Here is a 23,450-nt window from a genome sequence, read left to right as displayed (position 1 = left end):
ATGACATCCCGCTGAGAGGCGGTAGATTGGGGACCTTGACAGGAACTCTTGGTTGCTGAGAGTAGACAGTGTGTGGAGCAGAGAAGAGCAAAATGAGAGAACAGAGGCAGGAGTGAATATATGGTGGATCTTAAAGATGGTGAGTTCAATCTTGACATTTAGGAGGGACTGGGAGATGAGGGGTTTTGGGGGAGGCTGTAGCAGAGAGGGTTGCAGTAGTGAAGTCGTGATACGATGTCGGCATGGATGAGGATCTCAGGGGGTAGCTGGGGAGAAGAGATGGTGGATGTGAGAGATGTTGTGCAAATTGAGGTGTGAGGTTCTGCAGAGTTGACATATGGGAAGAAAATGATCACAGTAATCTAAGAGTTTAGGATGTGAAACTTAAACAGTGCAAGAGATACTGTACAAATGGAACAAGCAGTACAGATAGATATTGGAATTTAGCTCCTGAACATACTTCCATATGCAAGAATAGTACAGAAAATACAAATGAGACAGTGCAGGAGAGTGCAATGAGGCCAGTGTGTGTGGCACGGAGTTCAAAGCAGGGTGGTGGAGAGTGGAGAGTTAAGTGGGCCCAGAGATGTGAAACCCGAAGCAGGGTTTTGGATGAGGCTGTGGAAACAGCAGCAGCTGGGGTGGGTCGGATAGTTGACAGGAGGTGAGGGGCAGTGGGTGGCAGGCTGGGTAGTAGGAGGGAACTCACGTGGGTCTTATGTAATGTAAGTAAGGGGCAGTAGCACGAGTGCAATTTATTGTTTGTTTCAGAATAACACAAGTTAAATATCTAACAACGAAAAAAATGTTGCAAAAAAACGTTACCAACAAACCTCAGTTGTTCTCATGTGTTTTCTCTCTGACAGAAAACGATTGTGAGTGCACTCAAAGGTGTTGCATCTCGGAAAAACTCATCAGCCCTGAGCCTTTGTCACATCTTATTGGGGATGGTGGAGGTGCAAAGAGATGAGAATGAAGCAGACCCCACTGCAATTCTTAAAAAGCTGGGAATGTTTGAGAATCAGGAAGCAACAACAGAAATAGACTGGAGCTTTCAGTCAGCGATGTTGAAGCTGGTTGTCCATCTGGCTGCTGTCCTGCTCTGCTCCAAGCCAAGCCCACTGCTGGGACCACTCCATAACCTCGCTACAAATACGGCCAGCATGGCAGTAAGAACACCCTGTCATGTCCAAACATCACCTACGCATCATAACCACAAAGACAGCCAGCATGACAGTGAAAGCACAATTCCATAGGTCATACGTAATTGACATTTACCTCTGTGACTTAACAATAAGGGTGTCAAATATGGTAGTAAAGTCACAAAGCAGCATATTATATTATGATCCTTTCACTCGCAAAGTTATTATATACAAATGGGTATATAAAGTGACTTAATAAATATAGTGGTATCTGCAGGTGAGATTTGGTAAAGTTCTCCCATTGTGGTTAACATACAGTGAAGTGTTTCTTGTGAGTCATTCTCTAACATCCTTGACAGCAAAGGAGATTAATCGAGTTTTGTATTCAGTTTCAATTCTGCATTTTGAATAATTAATGGTATGAATGAGTTTATGTGTCATGTACCATCTTTTAAAATAAAACTCTACAATACAAATGTGTAGAGGGCACTAGATGAGCTCGGTCTACAACTTAAAAGATGGATCTGTATTGTATCATCAAATGCAAAACTGGTATCTCTTGGTTGTGAGCTTTTGCCAAGTGTTCCATCTCTCCAATTGAATAAAGTATGCAGTATGTATTCGATACAGAGACAGTGTAGATTACTCCTGCCTACAATGATTTCAACGCTATGTAGATTGTAATATTGTGTTTGCAGCAGCCACATTGCATTATTTAAAACAAATTATGTAAAAAAATTGTTAAACATAACGTAGAAATGTCCTCCACTCTTTAGACTGCATTCCTGCCCACGATGCCAGATGATTTGAAGGCTGATTCCTTCACCTGGGAAGGAATGCAGCAAGGGTGGCGTTATGGTAAGCCACTATATCTCACGTCATTATTTTATTTGTTGACGGCTGAGGAAAACATAGGCGCAGTAATGATGATTATAAAGTGGTGACTGGTCAATGCTGTTTAGTTGTCTGAAAAACCTGGTTAAATCCCTGGGTCTCAGAGATGCTGGACCAGAATTTTGACCTCATTTTTACTTTAATTGAGCCTCTTATCCTACGTGAATAAGCATCATGTTTTTTTTTTTATCCATATAAACCATAGCATAACCACAGCTCAGACTGTTCACATTTTATAAGTGGAGTTGTGCAATGCAGTATCGAAATGTTAGTGGTACTGAAACATTTATATTAAATCTGCATTGATTTTTCAGTCTTGATGGTTTTTTTTTTGTAATTTCTAGATTTACATAATTGTATCTATTAATACCGATTTATTCCACGACTGCACTTCTCTACCATGAAAGCTCATTTCATTAATTTATTTATTAATCGTCGAAAAAACATGAAATTATGCATTGTACTTATTTTGCAGAATGTCCAAATGGTCATGTATACGTCATTGAAAATGTGAGTAGTCTTTTACCTATTTTGTAAATAAAAGTTTAGTTTCACCTAGTTACTGTGCTATTTTCATTATCTAAACACATTACACCAGATGGTAGTTTTGATGTTGAATTGACGCAAGGGGTATCCAGGTCAGCCTTCGATTATAGAGTTGGAATTATTTTGTCGCTGGTGATTTGATGCATTGCATTGATAAGGTGTGGCAATTTGATTGAATTCCAGTGAATGGGTGTGATTTGTTAAGCCTTTTAAAATCCTTATTTATTTTCGTATGTATCGTACGTGTAGCCATGGAATAGAAGATGTCCGAGAAGATGTCGACTGAAAACACGGGAGTCCTTAAATCAGCGCGCATGCAGGGGTTGGCAGGATTATGACCAAATTCAGTGCATAACCTAATTGAAGGTGATGGTTGTTTGTCTGGCTGAGACCATCACCTCGCTGTGAGTACTTGAGAACCTGGTTTAACCACAAAGCAGTAGGCGGGGCTCACACCTAGGACTTAATAGGGATTGTTGTTGTAACTTTATGATTGCTGTAACTTGCTGATTGTTGTTATAACTTGCTGATTGTTGTTATAACTTGCTGATTGTTGTTGGAACTTGCTGACCTGCCCCTACTGGACATCTGTGAAAAAGAGCTTCATAGCTCATTGGATTCCTCCTGCAGTCTAAATAAAGATTATAATCCTGAGCTGGTGACCCCACCACCTGCTCGTATGATGCAGCATCATTCTTCATAATGGTTCACCACACGGGTTATATGAGGGACTTTTCCATACATAAAGATTAAACGTTCGTGGTACATGACTATGAATGTGTACATATGGGGTATGGGTAGTTATGGGCTTGAATACAGTAATTCCTCGTTTAACACGGAAGTTGCGTTCCTGAAAAGTTATGCGTTAAGCAAAAACTATTTTTTCATCAGAAATAATGTAAAAGGTGGAGGTTGCAAGATACGATGTACGCACACACAGTAAGATGGCCGGACAAAGAGCTGAGATGGGGGTACGCCACATACTCTATCATTCTGCACGTTTACCCAGAATTCCCATACCGCTCAGCCACGCAGCTCAAGAAATTAATTCATTGTCGACCGCCCAGAAATCGCGTTATAACGGGCGTGCTCCACATTGTGCAAAAAGTATTCCTTCATAGGAAAACTGTATTACAGCAAAACGTATTGTGTGAACACACATTGAGTGAGGACTTCCTGTATATATGGGTATGTGTATATGTGTGTCTTCTATAAAGCCAAACAGGGAATATTTCCTTCGTATGTGTGGCTGTCCATGTTGGTGGGTTTGGATGTTTTTACATTCAGAGGAGCAGTATTGCGAGCTTCAGATATCTGCAGCACAAGGTGCAATTGATAATATCGCGTCTGCTTTTTAAATAATTATCTTGTTTGTTTTTATGTTTAGTGTGGCCAGCCTAATTTTGTGGGCAAGTGCATGGAGTGTAATGCTGAGATTGGAGGTTTAGCATATAAGCTCATTGAGGGATCCAAGAGGATTGAGAGGTAAGTCAACAGTTGGTCTAATAACATAACAGCAATGTGAAATGTTAAATCATCAGAATATAAACATTTCATCAATATTTTTGCTACAGGGACATTTTAGAATTACATAATAGCCATAACTAACTTGACTTTGTATTGGTGTACAGATGAATTGGTAAATAAGTCATGCCTGTGGCATTATACATACATACATACAACTGTTTCAGTTCTATCATGATGAAGAAATATCCTTCCTGCATATTTTCAGTGAGCAATATGTAACATCATGGAAATGGCCCGTGGAAGATGCCACTAAGGAACTACTTCTGAAGTTCCCTCAATAGGCCTTTAGTCTAATACCAGATCACTTTTCTTCAAGCAATGCAAATGTTGTTCATCTCATGCCAGCCATCTAACGTTGTAAAAATGTTGGTTTTATTCGCTGAGACATGCAATTTGTTTGTTTGTTGTGAAACAATTAAGAACCAGACAACTCACTGCACCAAGTGCCTGTTCCTTGTCGGGGTGAATATTTGTAGTACGTGATATGAGGTTAATTCCATGGAATATGCCCAATGTTGTGTTTATCATTACAGTATTCCCTCGTTATTCATGAACTTGCTATCCACGATTTTGGCTATCCGCGAATCGCATCTGGAATGCTACACGACTTCATAGAGAGAGAGAGAGAAAGAAAGTAATGAAATCAAGTGATGAGAGAAAGTGATGAGATAAAGTGATGACATCTTGTCATGTTTTAATCACTTATTCACATTTATTTAACGTAATTCATAAAAAAGATAGGTTTTCGTAAGCCAATATCATTATTTGCAAAATTTGCTATTCACAAGCATCTTCGGAAGATTATTGTCTGCACTAGAAGATGACACTAATTTGTGTCCAGTGCTGTTTACTCATCACTGATACTGATGCATTCTGTTTTTTTTCATGTTTAACGTGATTATGTTCATGGTTGCATTGTTGCACATTCTTCCTCCGGTCTCCCTTGCAAAAAGTATCTTACATAAGTAGTGTTCACTTTGTCTTTTAAAAGTTATGATACGTTATATTATAAAAAAAAATTACATCTTAATTTATTTCACCAGTGTAGTTGCAAAGGTCATCAGTACACATTTCCAATACTTGCTTGGAAGGAAACAAATGTAATCATTTAAAATGAATATAAAAGTGTGAATTTGTTACCAAAGATAATAAACCATACTTGTTCTAATTAATACTATGCTTTTTGCCAAGGTAGACCCCACCGAGTCTCAAGACTTTTTTTCAGGAGGGTCCTGCCAAGTTTTCACAGGAGGGGGTGATGTTGCTATGGATAATCCCAATTGAGTTCTGAAAGCACTCATGTGTGATAGCAATTTAAATATTTAGAGCTGTGTAGGATATTTACATGTGGAAACACATAGAGTTGATTAACATTGCCAAAACTACACAGAGCATGAATACAAATCAATCCCTTACTATGTGCGAGTGTAGCACACACAGTGCAATATTGTCCTGTGTTTTATTGTTTCTGTAGTGCAGTGGTTCAGACGCAGACTGGACATGTTCTAGGAGATCCTGATGCCCGCAGCTCACTGATCCCAGAGAGAAATCTGCCACCAACTGCTCAGTGCCTCATGCGTGCCCTCACCCACTCCGCCATGCTGTGGGGCTACACCCAGGACCCACAGGTATCCCAGTATACCCCACACTTCTCACTCTTTGAAGGCTCATATTGCACTCTTATCACTACAAAAACATCTTGGGGCATAGATGCCCATGTGTTTTTGCAGTGGTCCCTGTGTGGCTCATGGTGACTCAGCACCTGGTTCGGCAGTGGGCATTAGTCTGCTAATAGGGGGCGATGATTGCTATGAGGGTAATTTGTTGCTAGTTATTCAATTTTTTATCGAGATTGACATTATACGTATTTTAAGCTATGAGGGAAACCCAGAAGAAACCCACGTAGAATAGGGGGAAAATATACAAACTCCGCACAGAAAGGCGCCCGAGTCTGGAATCTAAGCTAGGTCCAATTGCTGTGATACTGCTTGTGTCACCCTGCCTTTTACTAGGGTTAGCATTAGGCATTAGAGTTAGTTTCTGTGATATATAGTTTATATATAGGATCTGGAAAATACATAATTCAAATAATTTTGCTTTAGTTTATTTTCCTACTAAAAATTCCAACAAATGATAAGCCACTTCTACGAGCTATCATGTGTGGCCAGATCGCCTCTAAATAAGAGCTCATAGCTTTGTAGGCTTTACCTGGTAACATAGTTTAGTTTAGTATAAGCCCTGGAGCTGCTAATCAGTTTTACCGTTAACAATAGCGTGGCACATGACCTGAGTCTTGTTTAAAACTCATACAATGCAAACACACAAGCCACTCCCACCTGTTATCCTGTGTGTGGTCAGGAGAGGTACCACAGCTCTAAAACTGCTGCTCTCTTGCAAATGTTACACTTGCCTCACATACCTACTTTTACACTTTGTTGTAAAAGTATTATTTTGTTGTTTTTGTAATTTGTTTGGTATTCATGATATACAATTTATCAAATCGTTCTGGGGTGAATAAACTCCCTCAAAATATTTAACTACCTTTGAAGTTCAACAAACTTCTCACTCGACCCCTTTTAAGGAAGATTCTGAAAAAAGATGAGATGCAATTAGTATTATTATGATGCATTTTTTTACCCAGGAAACCTCACTGAGTCTCAAGACTCTTTTTCAGGAGGGTCCTGCCAAATGTTTATATTAGGGGCGATATCGCTACTGCTGTGTGATCCTAATTTAGTAATTTGCAGGTAATTTTCAGCATTGGGATGTTTGGCCAATACCAGTTACATTGTATGTTTTTTTTTTCAAATCACAATGAAATCACAGCAGTGAGGAGATCATGAGACGACTCTTCACATCTTCTTCCCCGTGTTTGTGTGTGTGTTTTGGCTGGCACCTGCAGGTACTGAAGCAGCTTATTAAACCGGCTGTGGCTGTGGAGGATATTCCCGCGTTCCTGTTGGGCCACCTGCAGGTTGACCTGACTCAGCTGGGTCTTGCCTTGGGCAGGAATTGGGACGATGCCCTCACGACAGCACACCTCCTGCTCACCTCCACAAGCCAGAAACCCGGTCGGTACCCACAGTCTTATGGAAGCCCTGGAGTAATGTCAGCCTAGTTTCAGTGAAAATAATCACTGCCCCTATAGGTAGTCGTTTTGGCTTGGTACATTGCTGTTGTGAGAGATATTGATATACAGTTATTTTGACCCAGAGTTGTGTGTCCTTTATTAGATGAAATTACATTGGCATCATTACACAACTGTTAATGCACTATTCTTATCATCATGATCACCCACGATCTCTCCACTACTAGATGAAAGGCTTCCTAAGTCACCATCTGTCATGGTCCCATGATACAATATTCTGTCTCCTACACATGAGCTGATCTCATTGCTTCATCACCATGGTGGTCTTCCTCTCAAGTCTTTCTCTTCTTTTGCAGCCATACCATCACCATTTACGACCATCGGCCATCACTTCTCCTAGTTGTGTCCTGCCATATCCCACTTGCTTTTCTTGACAGTCAATACCATATATTATTTGTGTTTGCTGCCTAATCCACACACCCATTCATGCTTATTTTCACACTTATGAGAGGATAATACCATCAAGTTAAAATAATAATAATAAATGTTTACCAAATATTTAACCAAATATGGCATAATGTTATAATCCTATAGTTTGTGGGTCTTGTAACAATACATAAATGAGTATTCCCAGTTCCAGATGAGTTCAGTTTGAACTATGTGGTTGTGGTTGGTGTTACGTGAAAGATAAATTCTAAACTGCAAACTCCAGTCACGGCCGAGGTGTTGGTGAACACCTGGGACTCAAATCTTAATTTTAGGTATGCTGCCAACTATCAAGTGTGTGGATGATTTTAGTACCAGACAGAGCTTGGCCAATTGTTGCCATCATCTGTGGTTCCTCATGCCTGTTTTTTTCACAAAAGCTGTGTGCAATACAAGTCTAAATTATGATTGTTGTGTATATTTTTAAGAGTGGATGATGGATGCCTTCACAGATACTCTGGAAAATATACATACCGCACTTTAGTTTGACCAATCGCTTTGTGAAAATGTAGAAAATGGTTTGACATCTGAACTGTACAGTCACAGCATGCGCTCGCCAGATGTAAGCGGCTGCTATAGTTCTACTTTCACTGTTCCCCAGGGCAATGGTGCAAGTGGAACCAGAATCTCAACTCCAAAAAGAGCAGGACTGAGTGGGAGACTCACTTTGTAGACGAGTGCATTAAACCGTTCCTCGAGGTAAGGCGTTGGTCATCGAGACCCTCGTGTGAAAGGAATATGAGTTTTACCTTATTGTTAAACAATGAGGAAAGATTAGAGCACGTTCCATCGTTCCATTCATCAATCAAATGGCTGGATACTCACTATGCTGCATCGTACAGTTGTAACCATATTAGCATTCTTGATTTGAAGCTTTCGTGACTGCAGGAATCCATACTCTTTGGTTCTTTCGGTAAAGTCACATAGATACAAAAGACGTTTCGCTCGCAACACAAGCAATCATCATCAGGTGAGACAAACACAGCAGGAGAACTGCTGATGCAAGAGAAAGAGTTGCTGCAACATATTAGCATTGTATGAGATCGTTAGCGGAGTACTGTCCGTTGTGTATTTATCGCTAAATAGGATATATTGTATATCACCAATAATAGTATGCAGACACATTTTATTTAAACCATGAAATGGTAAGTTTTACATGCTGTCAATTTCAGCTGACAGCCTACTACTGACATATAAGTTCACAACTTGGGATACATGGCCATCTTTCGCCCACTGAGGAGCTCATCAGTGAGTCATACCCAGATACATGCTGTTATTAAAGCTCAGACTCTTACAGCTGAGGAGACCACTGTGGAGATATGAAGGCACTTAAAGTTGCAGAAGCAAAGCGATAATTTCCACGAGGTATAGACTTGCCTATTGTGACTTTTCATTTGTGTAACACATAATGACTATACTCTTTGGTTCTTTCGGTAAAGTCACGTAGGTAGAAAAATAAATAATAAATCACGACATTTCGATCGCAACACAAGCAATCGTCATCAGGTATATTATACAGCAGTGGAACTGCTGAACAAGAAAGGGCTGTTGCAACAAGAGGTTATATATAGGTTTGTGCAGTCAATTGAAAGATTGAGCAGAATTGTGTCATATTTTACATATTTCTGTATTTAAATGTCAATGATAAAGCATTTCATTTCACTTTTTTTTCCACAATGTGTGTTTTTCTCTATTTCTGTGTGTCTACTTGTTGCTGTGTCTGTGTTCATAAGCAATTGTGATGAACTGCAGCTCCAGAATACCCAAATCTTACTTGTATTACGTAAATAGCGCTTATGCTATCACTATAGCAAAATGCCCGTGCTTTGCCTGGAAGGACCATGTAGCTGGTTGGTGATGCTGTAATAGAATCGTGGTGTTTCATGCATTGCTTTATTGACTTTTGAATTACGTTTGTGGAAAATAAAAATGTAGCTTGACATGAAGAGTGAATAACGGTAGCATATTTGGCTTTCCAGGGCTTGGATGGAAAGCTCCAAGATGTGAATGAGCGCATGAGTAGAGACCACCAGATGCGCGGCAATGTCCTGCTGAGGCTCATCTTTGCGGGCAGCGACGTTATGAATGAGAGTGAAGCGGCAGAGCTTCCGTGTAACGAAGGGGAGCTCATGGAGACGGGTGAAGAGGCACTCGACCACACAGGTGCAGAAGAGGAAGAAGAAGGGGAACTCGCAGAAAACCAGGATCCAAGTGAAGAAGAAAACACAGACTCGGAGGAAGATGAGGAGTGTGATGGAGTGCAAGTGGTTGGGCACACAGCCCGACAGACAGACACGGCTGTGGATGAAGGGAATGGCGAACACCGGGACACGGAGCAGGAGGAGGCAATGGAGAGAGCAAGTGCTCCGAGTGCTGTGCCTCTACCGAGCAGCCCCGTGCTGTGGCGCTATGAGGCCCGACTCACACCCGGGCGTCTGGCCCACCTGCTAGAGAAGGAGGGAGGCCGAGAGGCTCACCCTGTGCTGTGGCATGTGTTGATGCAGGTAAGCACTTCTCAGAGCATGCACAGCTCCCATATCTTGACTCGGTTGCTGCTTGCAGGGAGTAGGAGAGGCCCTTTTAAGGACTCCAAAAGTAGTTACTTGTTTTTGTTTCCTCTGCCATTCCCCAATAGGATGTGATGTCAGGTAGATCTAGGAGGTGATGTTCCCAAAATGCAATTTTTTTGTCTTTTTGGGTGCAGGAGCAGAAGCTCAAGTTGTTGCGATTCCTCCCTGAGCTGCTGCAGCTGCAGCAGAAGCTCATCTCTTACTTCCGACACCGACCCAGTCTCAACTACACCACACTTTCTGTTGTCAGCTTCCTCGAAAGATTCAACGATGGTAATAATGGAAACATGGAAAATATAAATGTAAATTTCAGAGTGGATGAATAGTGTATCATTTTCATCTTGGAGTGAGCTACGCTTCTTCTTGCTCCTTCCCTGTGGTGGCCTGGTCTCCCGAGTCTTAGAAGCCATAAGTCAAAGTGGCTGTTTGCCTCTGGAGCTTTATTAATGTATGTATATGTACAGCCCTTTGTTAGTCCACTGCTGGATTAGGGCTTAATCACACTTAAAACTGGCCAGTATGGGTTGGTGATGGCTGGAAGAATAGCATAGATGTACGGTACAACAATGGATTTTGCTGCATTGCTCTCTGCTGGCCACAATGTAGCCCCACAGCAGCCTATAACACCTGTTTTATGCAAGGTGGACACCCATCTAAGCCCTATTATTCAGGTTCAACCTTGGTTAACTTCCACAATCTGATGAGTTTGGTTGCATTCCAGATGATCTAGTCCTATGCAATATTTGTTTTAAGTAGTCAACCCTTGCTATGCGCGAGTTCTGGATTTATGAGTTTTGCATACCTCACGTTTAGTAACGTCAGTTATTGAATTAACAATCACATTGCTTATTCTGCAATATGCTTATTAATGTTATTGTCAGGAAGCCCTCAGAGTCTGGAGAGTTGGGGGAGATGGATAGAGTCACAGGGGGTTCACATGCATGGGTTGCTGTGTGACAGTCAGTGTATCATCATCAGCAGCAATTGTCTGTACACTGCTGGATGAAGGCCTCCCAGGCCATCGCCATACCTCACGGTCCAGAGATGCTATAATCCATCTCACTCCTGCATGTAAACTGATCTCTTTGCTCCATCTCCACGGTGGTTGAACTTCAGCACGTGGTTTTTCCTTTGCCTGCCATTCGCTGTCATTCCGTCTAGCAATGTCTACCTTGAAGTCGATTTGCTCTTCTTAATTGTCAATACGACGTGTGTCTCGTGTTTGTTCCATTATATATGTGTGTTAAATGAACTCACTCAGCTCAATATGTATAGTGTGACAACGTTACAGCACTTTAGTGCTGTAGCCACAGGTACACACAGGAATGAACTGTATCATAACGTCTTTTTAAAATATATTGGGTATTTTGAGCTGTATTCTGGGCATAGACTGAAGAGAGTGCTGCAAACTAGTGCTAGGTTGCATGCAAAATTACTGTCACAAACTTCTGCCAAGAGGCTGTAGCCTCTTCCCTTTTATTTTTACAAATAAATTATTGGTGCCCCAGTCTACATTGCCTCTGTATGAGGGCAGAGTTTGTGGTCAGCGTTGGCTGCTGCTATCTGTATGAATGGTTGTGTGGTGAGCAGAGGGGGTATGGGTGATAAAAAATTAACACCAAGTGGGGAACAATATTCTTTGCGGTAACCAGACCCGTCTCGTACACCTGTAGCTAGGTGTAGCATAATCGGAGTGATGCTGTTGTTTTTGTGTCAGAACGGGAGCGGCAGGCGTTGAGTGCACAGATCGACACGTTTTGGAGATTATGGAACTCGGTTCAGCTTCTCATGAAGGAATCTGGTGAATCCCTAACCTGTACACATCACTGTAGAATTCAAATAACTCCTCATTAGTTCTGCATTCAAAGAATCACATATGAACAACTTGATAGCAGCTTGATGCCCCTGTTTGCTGCAGGATCCATTTTGCCCGAGGCGCTGGCTACCGCAATCGCCGGTGCTGCTGCCCCCATGAGCCTCCTGCTTCCCCAGGAACACGGCCTAGGGTTGTGTGCCCGCACAGTCAGCAGGATACTCATCGGGCTGCACAATGACCTTGTGGAGATGGTGCAGCGCTTCTCTGGCCACCGAGTGAGGTAATCGGTGCATGGAGATGTGGGGTGTCCATTGCTTGTCGTTAAAAACAGCAAACTGGAACTCACCGCAAAGCAATGATGACAGACAAAATAAACAGCATTCTCTACTCTTAATTCACACAAAATAGACATTGTTGAGAAGCCTTATCCAATGCACACTTTAGCCGATTCCTGCCTTGTGGTCCAAGATAACACTTGGAATGGTCTACGGAACTGTTGCCAGAACTACGATTCTTTTTCTCTCACAAAAAAAACCATTCCTTCATAAAAAGTAGTTCGGAGATGGTCACTGCATCGCGCGCTTTCAGATGCGCTTCTGCGGCCATCTGGAGCACTGGAGCTATGGACTTTTTAATCTAGATAGATAACTAATTTCTTTACAACTGCTTTTTGTGTTTAGTTTGTTGTCCTTCCCTCGCACCTCTGATTAGCCTGGTTGGCTGTGTGGAGTGAAAGAAGTTCAACATACATGCAGAAGTTTTAACTTAGAAATATGTTGTCTGTTTATGAGCGGTTGACAGTGGCCCATGGATTTAGAAAGTTTGGGAAGCACTGCTTTAGTCGAAATTAATTCATTTGGTGCAACACTGGAAGGACAAAAACTAATATCAACGCTTAGTGTTTGGTAGCAGAGGCCTCTTCTACATACTGGCGTACCACTTGGTGATTAAGAAATATGGTTACCATCTTCACACAGACTACTGTTCGACTCATTAGGCCAGGGTGTGTTATGTTTTATATGTGGAACTTAGCTCTGCAGACCCCTCTCACGATTCTGCACGCTTATCTGTCAAAGCGCTTATCTAACCTCTCTTTAAACTGGTCTTTACTCTAGTTCTGGCCGCTTACACTGGCTCTGTTTATTTACTTTTCCGGTGCTAACACTGCTAGTGCAGTACAGGCAGTGTGTTGAAAGTGCAAGGAGTCCTATTTATTGCGGCCAGTTCAGCCATACCTATTGTTGATAAATCCCTCTTCAGGAAAGAAAGAAATGATCATACGCTGTGGCAGCATGAAAATCTTTGGTTACGGTGACCTCATGACCCTTTTCTTGATCACGAATACCTATTAGAGGCAATGTGTGCAGGCATATACCATTACTTTGAAGCCAGAGGGTGGAGGATCATTGCGTCATTCCTATTTAATGTATTTGCAAGGTCATATCTGCAGGACAATGAGGTGAAGTTTGACGTGAGTATTTTGGGGTATGCTGGTGTATTCCCAAGTAAAATGTTCATGAAGGAGTTGGTCAAACATCTCAGTCCAGGACCCTTTTGTTACCTGGTGCTCGGTGAGGATTTCCTGGAGAAGCAACGAGCTCTTACGTTGTTGCTATGGCTGTCCCCGCCATCCCGTCGCCTGAACCCTCTACACGCAGGTGCGTGGGGCCAGCAGAGGTGACGGCAGTGGACGCTCTGAGCGTGGACGTCGAGCGGGACGTGCTGCCCCTGGGTCTGTCCACTTGCGAGTACTGGCTGGAAGGGGGGCGCCCCACAGTGTGCGACTACGCGTTCCCTCTGCTGGAGCGACGCCTGGTGGACCGATTCCTCCTGGGGAAACCACGCATAAAGGTGGGGCTGGGGCACGAGGCTTGGATGTGGTGGTGGCACAGTGGTGACACTCGTGCCTCACACAAAAGATTCCCGACTCAGGCGCCTTTCTATGTGGATAATTGTCTGTTCTCCCCTGGTTTGGAATTGGGTTTCCTTTGGGTTCTCTGGTTTTCTCCCACAGCCTCTCTTCTTCATTGCCCATTCCCTTCCTCTTCACTCCCTTCACCTCTCCATTCCATCCCGTCCCTTCCCTGCCCTTTCATGGCCCCTATGTGCCCTCTGTTCCTCGGTCCTTGCATGTCTCTGCCATCTAAATCACTCTATTTTTATACTGAGCAAACATCCCCATACTGGAATATTACCTGAAAATTACTCAATGTGGATTACAAACAGCAACTTCCCCCCCTTCTGTAAAAACTTGGCAGGACCATCCTGAAAAAGAATGTTAAGACTCTGGCTTTCTTGGGTAAACAAGTGTAGTAACAATGTTGTTCCGTGTCAGGATACACCTTGCTGCACGCAGTGAGTTATGGCCCCTCAATCAGGGGCCATTCATGGATAAATAAATGCCATGGGTGATGCATTACATATCGCAGTGAAGTCTTTGTGCATTTTGTTTACAAATGCTCCTGTGTTTGTCTCAATAATATTAGTAATTGAGTGAAGTAAATTTGCATAGCTTTGTGATAACTGATGAGAGTAAATGTGAAATATATGTACCATACAGACAAAGTTTAAGTAGATCAAATTCACCTGTGCTAAATTATAGACATTGGAATGATTTATCTTGCAGAAAAGGTCTTCTGACCATCGGAACCATGTCCATGTCAATTTTATGTATTGCATCGAATTAATTCTGTTTAAAAGTGACTGCACACCTGCTCACTAATTGTTGTGTCTCTCTACAGGATATCCCTTCTTTTTCTGACAAACAAAATTACAACATCTTGACGGTGTTGATAACCCTACAGAAGAAGATCGCACAGGTTCACAAGCCATTTATTGCATGCACATTTGACATTATCACCTGTGTTACAATGATATAATTTGTTGCTCAATTTGTGAAATGCTGGGCCTTTTTACATTGGCAAGATTGTAATTCAGTGTTTTAAACAATTGCATTTAATGTAAAATTCCACAATTTCTTAAGCTATACAGTGAGGCTGTCCTGCTCAAATATATGTTATGCTGCTCTATTTCATATAGGATTAAAAATGAGGTATTTGAGTAGTTAATTGAAGTGCAACATGTCCATGTTGCCAAACATCTTTTTTTCTTCTTAAATATTGTGCGTAAGTTCTATAAAAAAAAAAGTGCTCTGAAAAAGTGTAAAATGTAAACAAATGTACATTTGACAACCCTCAAATATTCTTAAATCCATTTCCATATTAATTTTAGTGCTCATAACTAGGATGGGCCAAATTAAGTGAAAAACTAAAAGACAGCAATAGGATTGTTGCATATTCATTGGGAGACCAATTAAATTGTCGATTCTCTGTATTTGATAACCTGGTTTTCATCATAGGTGGCTGCCTAGATTCAAACTCAGGACCTCAGCTGGCTTATTGGTCTCGTGCTAACCTCCGATTAGCCCCCTTCACCTCCAATTATTATGGTTGGCTACATACGGCGCCAAATAAGTTGAACATACATGAATATAACATAACTCCTTTAAGCGCCTCTCATTCTGTTACTCCCATGCATATATTTTGTGCTAGAACAGAAGTATATCTAATACCAAGTATAACACATATGTTGAACTTCTTTCCCACCATACATAGCCAACCGTGCTAATCGGAGGTGCAGAGGTGGTGTTGGGTAGTGGTGGGTTAACGACACATTGATATTTATGCAATCTAACCTAAAAACCTTTTACTATGAATCTAAGTGCAAAATTGTATGTGTGTCAATTTTGTAAAAAACCACGGCCTTTCGAGTTGAGTTACCGATAGAGAGAGGGACGGTGTCCCCTCCTCCTTGCTGCTGTTGACTCCCGTGGCCACTCTCTCATCAGGAGCCACTGTCGGTCGCCACCCAGCGCCGCGTGATGGACATGCTGCGGGTGGTGAGCGATGTCTCCGAAGTCATCTTCACACTCACGGTCGCCGTGGAGTTCCTGGCAGCCGTAGGAGGCGATGGAGAGCAACCCCTCGCGGATTACGTGGTGTCTGCGCTGCACATGGACTACGCCGGAGGGAATGCCGGCACACAGGTGCCAACACACACTGCGCTTGCATGGCCAGTTTGTAGCTGGGGTTCTCAACTCGGGCGCTGTAAATACCTTATGGTTACAGATGTCATTATTATATGGGCTCCTCGTAAATCTTACACAACACTCGTCGCTATTAGAGCTGCTACGGTTCCATTCTTTCCTTCGCCACACCGCAGCCTGTGTGCACCTAGCAGTGTCAATTGCTAGGTCGCCGTAGTTGATCAGCAGGTAACATTATGTTGGGGTTAAGTGTGGGTACGCCCACATCTGCAGACATGTGGAAGAGTAGACCAAATACCGTCTAGAGTTTGCATAAGTGGAGGCTCGTCCGCCGGCAGTGGCGTGAGTGGTGGCGGTGAGCGGTGAGTGGTGGGGTGAGCGGTAAGTGGTGGGGGTGAGTGGTGGGGTGAGCGGTGGGTGGTGGGGTGAGTGGTGCGGTGGGTGGTGGGGTGAGTGGTGGGGTGAGCGGTGGGTGGTGGGGTGAGCGGTGAGTGGTGGGGGTGAGTGGTGGGGTGAGCGGTGGGTGGTGGGGTGAGTGGTGGGGTGAGCGGTGGGTGGTGGGGTGAGCGGTGGGTGGTGTTAGCGAGCAGTTGCAAGGCTGCATCTTTCCCTGTTCCCTTGACCACAGTGTTCACAACTGCTTTTTATAGTTTTTTCACAAATGTACCTCTACAAATAAAATTGATTATGGTTTAATATAAGAGCATTTGTACAAATGATTTTGTACATCTTAAATTTAAGTTGTATCTCCTTACCTAAGCAAGCATTAGGCAATGCTCATATTGGTTGGTCCTGAGTAAGAACTGACTACAATCCGAGTGGGATGGTGGGCTGCTGAGTTGACTATCATCCGGGTGAACTGCTCGCACAAGTGTGTTGTGGGTGTGTACGAATGCATTCGAGTTTATGAGAAGTGTGCGTGCATTTGTCTGTAGGTTCTACAGTTATGTCGCATCAAGCAGAGCATTTCCCTTTGGAAGTTGCTCACTGCCTGGAGAGCAGAGCTTCTGCTAGAGCTGAAACAGGTAAACTCGTGCAAAAACAGTTCTGACACTTTCTACAAATGATGACATTCATCAGACAGAAATGTACATGCCAAGTACTATTTTTGCCAAGCATTTGAAGACAAAGAAAGAGGCATTTGATTCAGTGGACATTATTGCGTTTGTAGATGCAGTGATGACATCACATTACTCTATTGACCACTAAAAACAGGAAGACTTCTTCACTATTCCGGCAATTGTCTGACAATGCTGGTTGTTGTAATCACCAGTGAAACGTCATTAACTCAAATTATAAATGCTGTGGGTTTGCTCTCCAGCACACTGGTGTGCTTAAGTAATAACTAATTGGCACGTTTTGTTCACGTGACAAACCTTACTAATTGGCCGTGTCGGGTGGAGGTGGGTTTACAACACATTTACATTTACGCGATCTAACCTAAACAACTTTATTAATACTATTGGTCTCGATAGCCTATGCGTTAAATGTAATCGTCACATTGTTGTACTCTGTCAGCCCTTTATGTTTGGTTCTGAAAAGCCTAAACAAAAGATATAAAAAATTAAATCAATAGCACTGAGAAAAATGTATCCAGTTCCATTCGCAAAATGTGAATTTGTTATTCCTTAGTTGCTAATGTGTCCATAATATGTATTATGTGCAGGCATCAGCAAGTGTATTGATGTTATCTCCCTTGCCTCATATACAGGTCATGGATTTGATCCCGACCGTCACCTGTATATTTAAAGTTTGCATGTTCTCTCTCCCTCCCATAGTCGTGGACTTTCTCTGGCTCCTCCGGTTTTTCTACACTTTAGAATCAATGTGCGTTTAGTTTATTTGGCTGCTACTTTCAATTATCACGTGATATATAATGTGGCTAGGTCGCTTCTGAAAAAGAGCTATATGGCTCAGTGGGCTTTACCTGATAGAACAAAATACTGTAGTCTAAAAAAATATTTTATGTTGCTCCCCGCTTCCCCCGGCAGGAGCCAGTGCTGCTCATGCTCGACAGGTTCCAGAAAGATCTGAACGACGAGCAGCAAGAGGCGCTGGAGCAGAGGCTCTCGGGCGGCCGCCTGGACGGGCTCATCCTGGAGCTGCACGCGTTCGTGCTGCTGGAGCTGCGGCCCAAGCAGCACAGCAACATCTACAATCACACATGGAGGTGAGCCCCGCACGTACACGTGCGTGGAGGTGAGCACCGCACCTACACGCGTATGACGCAGCACAAGCCGGCCCCGAACAGACCCCCGTACTGTCACTATCACGCTCAGTCACGCCACCACAAAGTTCCTCTGATTAGCCTGAACAGAAGGCATCCGCACCACCAAGATGTAATTCGGCTGTCGCCGATAGAGCTCCCATGCGATCAGTGTAGCACTGGGTGATCCTGAAACAATGCACTGATCTCCCGATGCAACTCCCAAGACACCCAGCGACCTACATGTCAACAATCACCTCAGCATCTTTAGCTGACAGTGAAGCCATTTTGTATAGTATTGTTTATACTTGGGAACACTGTTTTCTCCTCTTAGCCAGAAACATTCCCTTAAGTACCTTCGTATATCACGAGTCAATATCATCTTTGTTTCCCACACAATCCCACTGCAGCATAACATTCGCTCTTCCTTTTCACCTGCCATCTGATATCTTCTCGTTGTACAGCATCTTTACTCCAAATTATATTGGGACGTTTCTGTTGGCTTGTGTGTGTCCCCGATGTTGCGTGCAGCCTCGCGGACACGCTCAGGGCACACCTGGAGAGGCAGGGCGAGCGGGATGAGGTGGTGGGCAGCGTGTGTCGCCCGCTGCCTGACGACGTCACACTGGGCCAGGTGCTTGCAGTGTGGAAGGCGGCGGTGGAGTGCCGCCGTCGCACCACACAGCACAGGCTGGTCTGAGTGACTTGGCCATACACTGGACTGTTCCAGTTGGGATCCTTACCCTGAACACCATCAGCTAACAGCCCCTCCCAACGGCACTTGCTTTGCCACGCCCTCTCGATCACGAGCTCCACCCACACTGAGTGGCCATCTAGCTCTTCCGTTATCCCTGCCCACTCCTCCAACCCTGCTCATTTCTCAGGTAGCGCTGCCCTTGTATTATGAGTCAAGGATGAATACTTATGTTAAACTGAGATAAAATCCTGACTTTAACTAAAGCTTTGGGGAAAAGGGAAAAAAACAGCCTTTATAATAATGGGCCAAACCAGGATGATGTCTATTTCACGACATTCTGTCCATCAGAGTGTTATGTTATGAGCTTCGCAGACCCTGCAACATGCAACTATACCCACCTAACCACGGCAAGGTATAGACCACCCACCATATACCACAACCATGTAACTATCGCCATCCACCACGTGTATATATCATTAAAATATTGATAGTTTACTTTTAGTATTGTTGCAATGACATCCCTGAAAGAGGGTTCTTATTCCTGAGTAAACACATGTAACGATAATAATTCCATAGTTTAAGGTCAAGGGAGCAAAGTGAATGAATGTTGACATCCAGTTTACATTGTGCCTTTTACAATTTCCACTGGGATTCAAGTGTTTACAAACTACGAAGCAAATGTCTTACACGGTGTATTTCACCATACTGTAATAATGTTAAGCCATAATTAAGGTGTTTTGGTAAGATCGCGTAAGTATGTGTCGTAACTATCCACAACCCACCACAGCCAGTAAGGTTTTAAATGTTGTGGATTTACTCTCCACGCACCAATAATTGGCACGCTTTGTTTACGTGACAAACCTTATTGGCTGTGTCGGGTGGTGGAGAGTTATGACACATTTATACTTATGCTTACGCGATCTAACCAAAAAACCTTTATTATGAATATTGGTCAGGAAAGTCTACATGTTAAATTTTTATGGCACTTGGGCCAGACAAATTCATTGCATAGTCTCCATATAAATGACTGCCATTGCTAGTTTTGATTGCTTATTTTTCTCCAATCCATACTTTTAATATTGCTATAGGTAAATGTATAAGTCGGGCAAATGTATAACAATCCCCAGGAGCTGTTGATTTTTTATGTGATCGAATATATAACCAAATAAAGTGAAATATTAAAATATTGCCAGTTGGATATATGCAGTAATGTTTTGTTCAGCAATATTTTAGTGGAAACATTACAGGAGATGTGAATATGATTATGGCAACGAGTGATTATTTGTAATCTTAAGCATACGCAATCTTAAATCTTTATAACCAAAAATGCACATCTTCACATTTAACCAGTAAACACGTTTTCTTCTTAGGTTTTTTCGGTAAAGTCACGTAGGTAAAACATCAAAATGAATTAAAATAAAATAAGTGATTTTTTTATTTTATTTTATTTTCATTCATTTTGATGTTTTACCTACGTGACTTTACCGAAAAAACCTAAGAAGATGATTCCTTGCAGTCACGAAAGCTTCAAATCTACAGTAAACACGTTTATAAATTAAGAGGACATTTCCAGAAACTTAATTGCATTCCAGGATTGACTGCTTTAATGTGGTTTGTTGCTTCGATTAAAATATTTAAGACAAATTGGCCGAGAATTAATGGACTCTGGTATAACATTACCAGGGTTCAATTGGATGGGGGAGGATTTCCCCAACGGCTTCTTTAATCCCCAGGACTGCATTTTTCTGTTGTCACCCCCGATGGCAGTACATATATATATCCCACCTGGATAAGTGGAATTGCCAATGCCATGGTTGAACCTCAGGGTCAGGATCGAACCCACGACTTCCTGTGTACTTGGCGAGGGAGATAACATTTCGCCACCGCAGCACCCTAGCTGATGCTGTAGAGTTGGGGCTGGCTACGAGATGGCCAGATGGCAGCACAGCAGGGTATTTATTTTTCGATCTGTGCAGAGTTTTGAATATCAGCCGTCCTACAGGTTCAGAATCAGAATCTTTATTTAGGCTGGAGGAATCCAATGAGCTATGAAGCTCTATCACCGATGCCCAGGTTCTCCAGTTTCATCCCACAAGGCGGCAACCTCTCATGAATGTATTTGTTCAATTATCCCAATATAGCAGCAGGACCCTCCTGAAAGTGACGAGACTCGGTGAGGCTTGCCCATGTAAAATGCATTATTTGAGCGCATACAAACACATGAACACAATATCGTATCTTGTGCTCAATTGTTATTTCAGTAATTTGTAAGTCTGGTATTAGATGAGGGCTTTCTCATGCTGTGTAAGTCATGGGGGAAAAGCCTTTCTATTTTATCCCCCCCATTTGAAATTGGCCAAATCGCAGCCTTCATCAGCCCTATTGACCTTCTTTCAAGTTAACTTTTCCTAGTTGCATTTGTTTAAGCACATTCACCCAGGATCAGTTTCAACTTCATTAACTCAAACCTCAGAATGAGGCGATTGGGCACTGATGTTACAGGCAAATGCAGCCTCGCACGGTGCAGGGCTGTCACCTAGTTCTTGGGGATTATAGTAATGTTACGAGCAACGTAAGGTACTGTAGAAGACATACCGCTTTATGTTGGGTTAATGTTTACATATAAAAAATGCTGTTATCTAATCGTTTAATAAGATTTTCATCCATATGCCTCCACTCAGGGAATACCTTGCAGAGATGCTTGTGCTGGATGAGAGCCAGGTAAAACCAAGTCGAGCAGATAATGAAAGCTTGAAGAGTTTATATAACAAAAATATGAATAATCCCCGTTTCACGTGACGTTCACACGACGCGTTTTTGCTTTAACGCGGTTTTCCTTTTGGGTAACGTATTTCGCTGAACGCGCACCATGCCCACTATAACACGAGTCTAGCGCATGACGGATTACACGCCGAGTGCCAGGGTAACGCTACATTAACTACCTTGCCTCGTATACAGCAGGTAGTGGGTTCAATCCCGTCCCTGATGCCTGTATATTTGGAGTTTGCATTTTCTTCCTGTGGTCGCGTGGATTTTTCTTCGGGTCCTCTGGTTGTTCCCTCCACACTTAGAAACAAGCGTTGAGTATTCGGCTGCTATCAATTTCCACGTGATAAGCCACTTCGTTTAGCTATCATTTATCGCCAGGTCGCTTCTGAAAAAGAGCTATATAATTCAGTGGGCCTTACCTGGTAAAATAAAAAAAGTTTAGTTTTGATAATGCGGGTCTAGCATGTGACAGACTACTTTTATGAGCAGCGTGGGTGTAGGCAGCGTTATTCAGTGATGCTGGGAGCTGGTACTGGAGTACTGTATTACTGATATGTGCATGCCATGATACACGGCATGCCTTCCTCAGTCTTTGTTCCAGCATCTTTGTGCACGTAGCAACATCCACGGTCTATTGCCGTCACTCCCTTATCTTTCAACTCACCATCTCTCTCACTCACTCGATATTTCAATAAATGACTGTCACACATAGCATATTTATAGAAATATATAAATGCACATCACATGTAAAAAAACATGAAACTCTGAAATAAAAACAATACAATTACAGGCTGGAATGGCACACACACACCTTCACCGTTATTCCTAACGTGAAAGTCACTCCCACTTAACGCAAATTCACTTTACGTGGCAATTTTCAGGAATGCAAGACCTGCATGAGGCAGAGTCTTACTGTATATAAAAAAACAGGAAACCAAGCAAATGAAAGGGGGCTGCTATACGTTATTTATAATGAGCATTACCATTAGACTATTTACTTCCATATATTGATATCTTCATGCTGGAGGGCCCCAACTACATCATTCTATTTATAGTAAAAATATATAGTTGGCTTTAGACAGGGTCTCCATACAACTGTCTGAAGATGCTTTTATAAATTTTACAATTTAAAACCCAGACTTGGATGTAACCTGAGAATGTATTTCATAGCTCATTGTACAAATACCTACGTTTCAAATGTACAAGTTTCACTTTGAATAAGCATGATTTGTTTATTATTCGTGACACATTGCATATAATTCACGAGAAATTATCACGGCAAATATACTGGAACTCATAAGACTCAACACATACAAACCATATACACCCAACCCCCTTGCAGAGCCCTTGTGACTGACTGCTCACGAGTGTGGAGTAAACCACGCCATCATCTGCAGTCTTTCAGAGCTCCAGGATGCCCAACAGCCAAAGCTTCCTGCTCCATCTCCCGCATTCAAGACCCCTTTTTTGGCTTCTTGGCTTTGAGAAAGGGCTCGTGAAACACACTGCTCAGACTCCGAGCCTGAATTTGCACAACGCGATAAAAAACACACGCATGCCGCTTGTCCAGAGTTTGCTTGTATTAATCAAATGCGCATAAAAAAGTACTGCCAGAAGGCCCTGTGGCTGATTGGATGCATTAAAAATATGATAATTGTTGTAAG

General features: G+C 42.6%; 1 protein-coding gene across 3 annotated transcripts in view; it reads left to right on the top strand.

The window, feature by feature from the left end:
• The window catches only part of LOC144944264 (E3 ubiquitin-protein ligase rnf213-alpha-like), a 142,034-nt gene extending 121,741 nt beyond the window's left edge, over positions 1-20,293 (top strand). For all 3 annotated transcript variants that reach the window (XM_078872297.1, XM_078872288.1, XM_078872279.1), the window contains 17 exons: positions 867-1,169; positions 1,919-2,000; positions 2,512-2,546; positions 3,970-4,067; positions 5,584-5,737; positions 7,012-7,180; positions 8,285-8,382; positions 9,663-10,187; positions 10,388-10,526; positions 11,971-12,054; positions 12,172-12,349; positions 13,728-13,920; positions 14,811-14,888; positions 15,917-16,114; positions 17,050-17,139; positions 18,106-18,284; positions 18,852-20,293. In XM_078872297.1, the coding sequence (XP_078728423.1) occupies positions 867-1,169; positions 1,919-2,000; positions 2,512-2,546; positions 3,970-4,067; positions 5,584-5,737; positions 7,012-7,180; positions 8,285-8,382; positions 9,663-10,187; positions 10,388-10,526; positions 11,971-12,054; positions 12,172-12,349; positions 13,728-13,920; positions 14,811-14,888; positions 15,917-16,114; positions 17,050-17,139; positions 18,106-18,284; positions 18,852-19,020 (2,772 nt within the window). In that variant the 3' untranslated portion in view covers positions 19,021-20,293. The remainder of the gene's footprint in view (positions 1-866; positions 1,170-1,918; positions 2,001-2,511; positions 2,547-3,969; positions 4,068-5,583; positions 5,738-7,011; positions 7,181-8,284; positions 8,383-9,662; positions 10,188-10,387; positions 10,527-11,970; positions 12,055-12,171; positions 12,350-13,727; positions 13,921-14,810; positions 14,889-15,916; positions 16,115-17,049; positions 17,140-18,105; positions 18,285-18,851) is intronic.
• The last annotated feature ends 3,157 nt before the right edge of the window (positions 20,294-23,450 follow it).

The sequence above is a fragment of the Lampetra fluviatilis genome, chromosome 2 (genome assembly GCF_964198595.1).
Source record: "Lampetra fluviatilis chromosome 2, kcLamFluv1.1, whole genome shotgun sequence".
NCBI classification, from domain to species: Eukaryota; Metazoa; Chordata; class Hyperoartia; order Petromyzontiformes; family Petromyzontidae; genus Lampetra; species Lampetra fluviatilis.
Note: the sequence above shows the minus strand (reverse complement) of the source record. Positions and strands in the feature narration are given on the sequence as shown.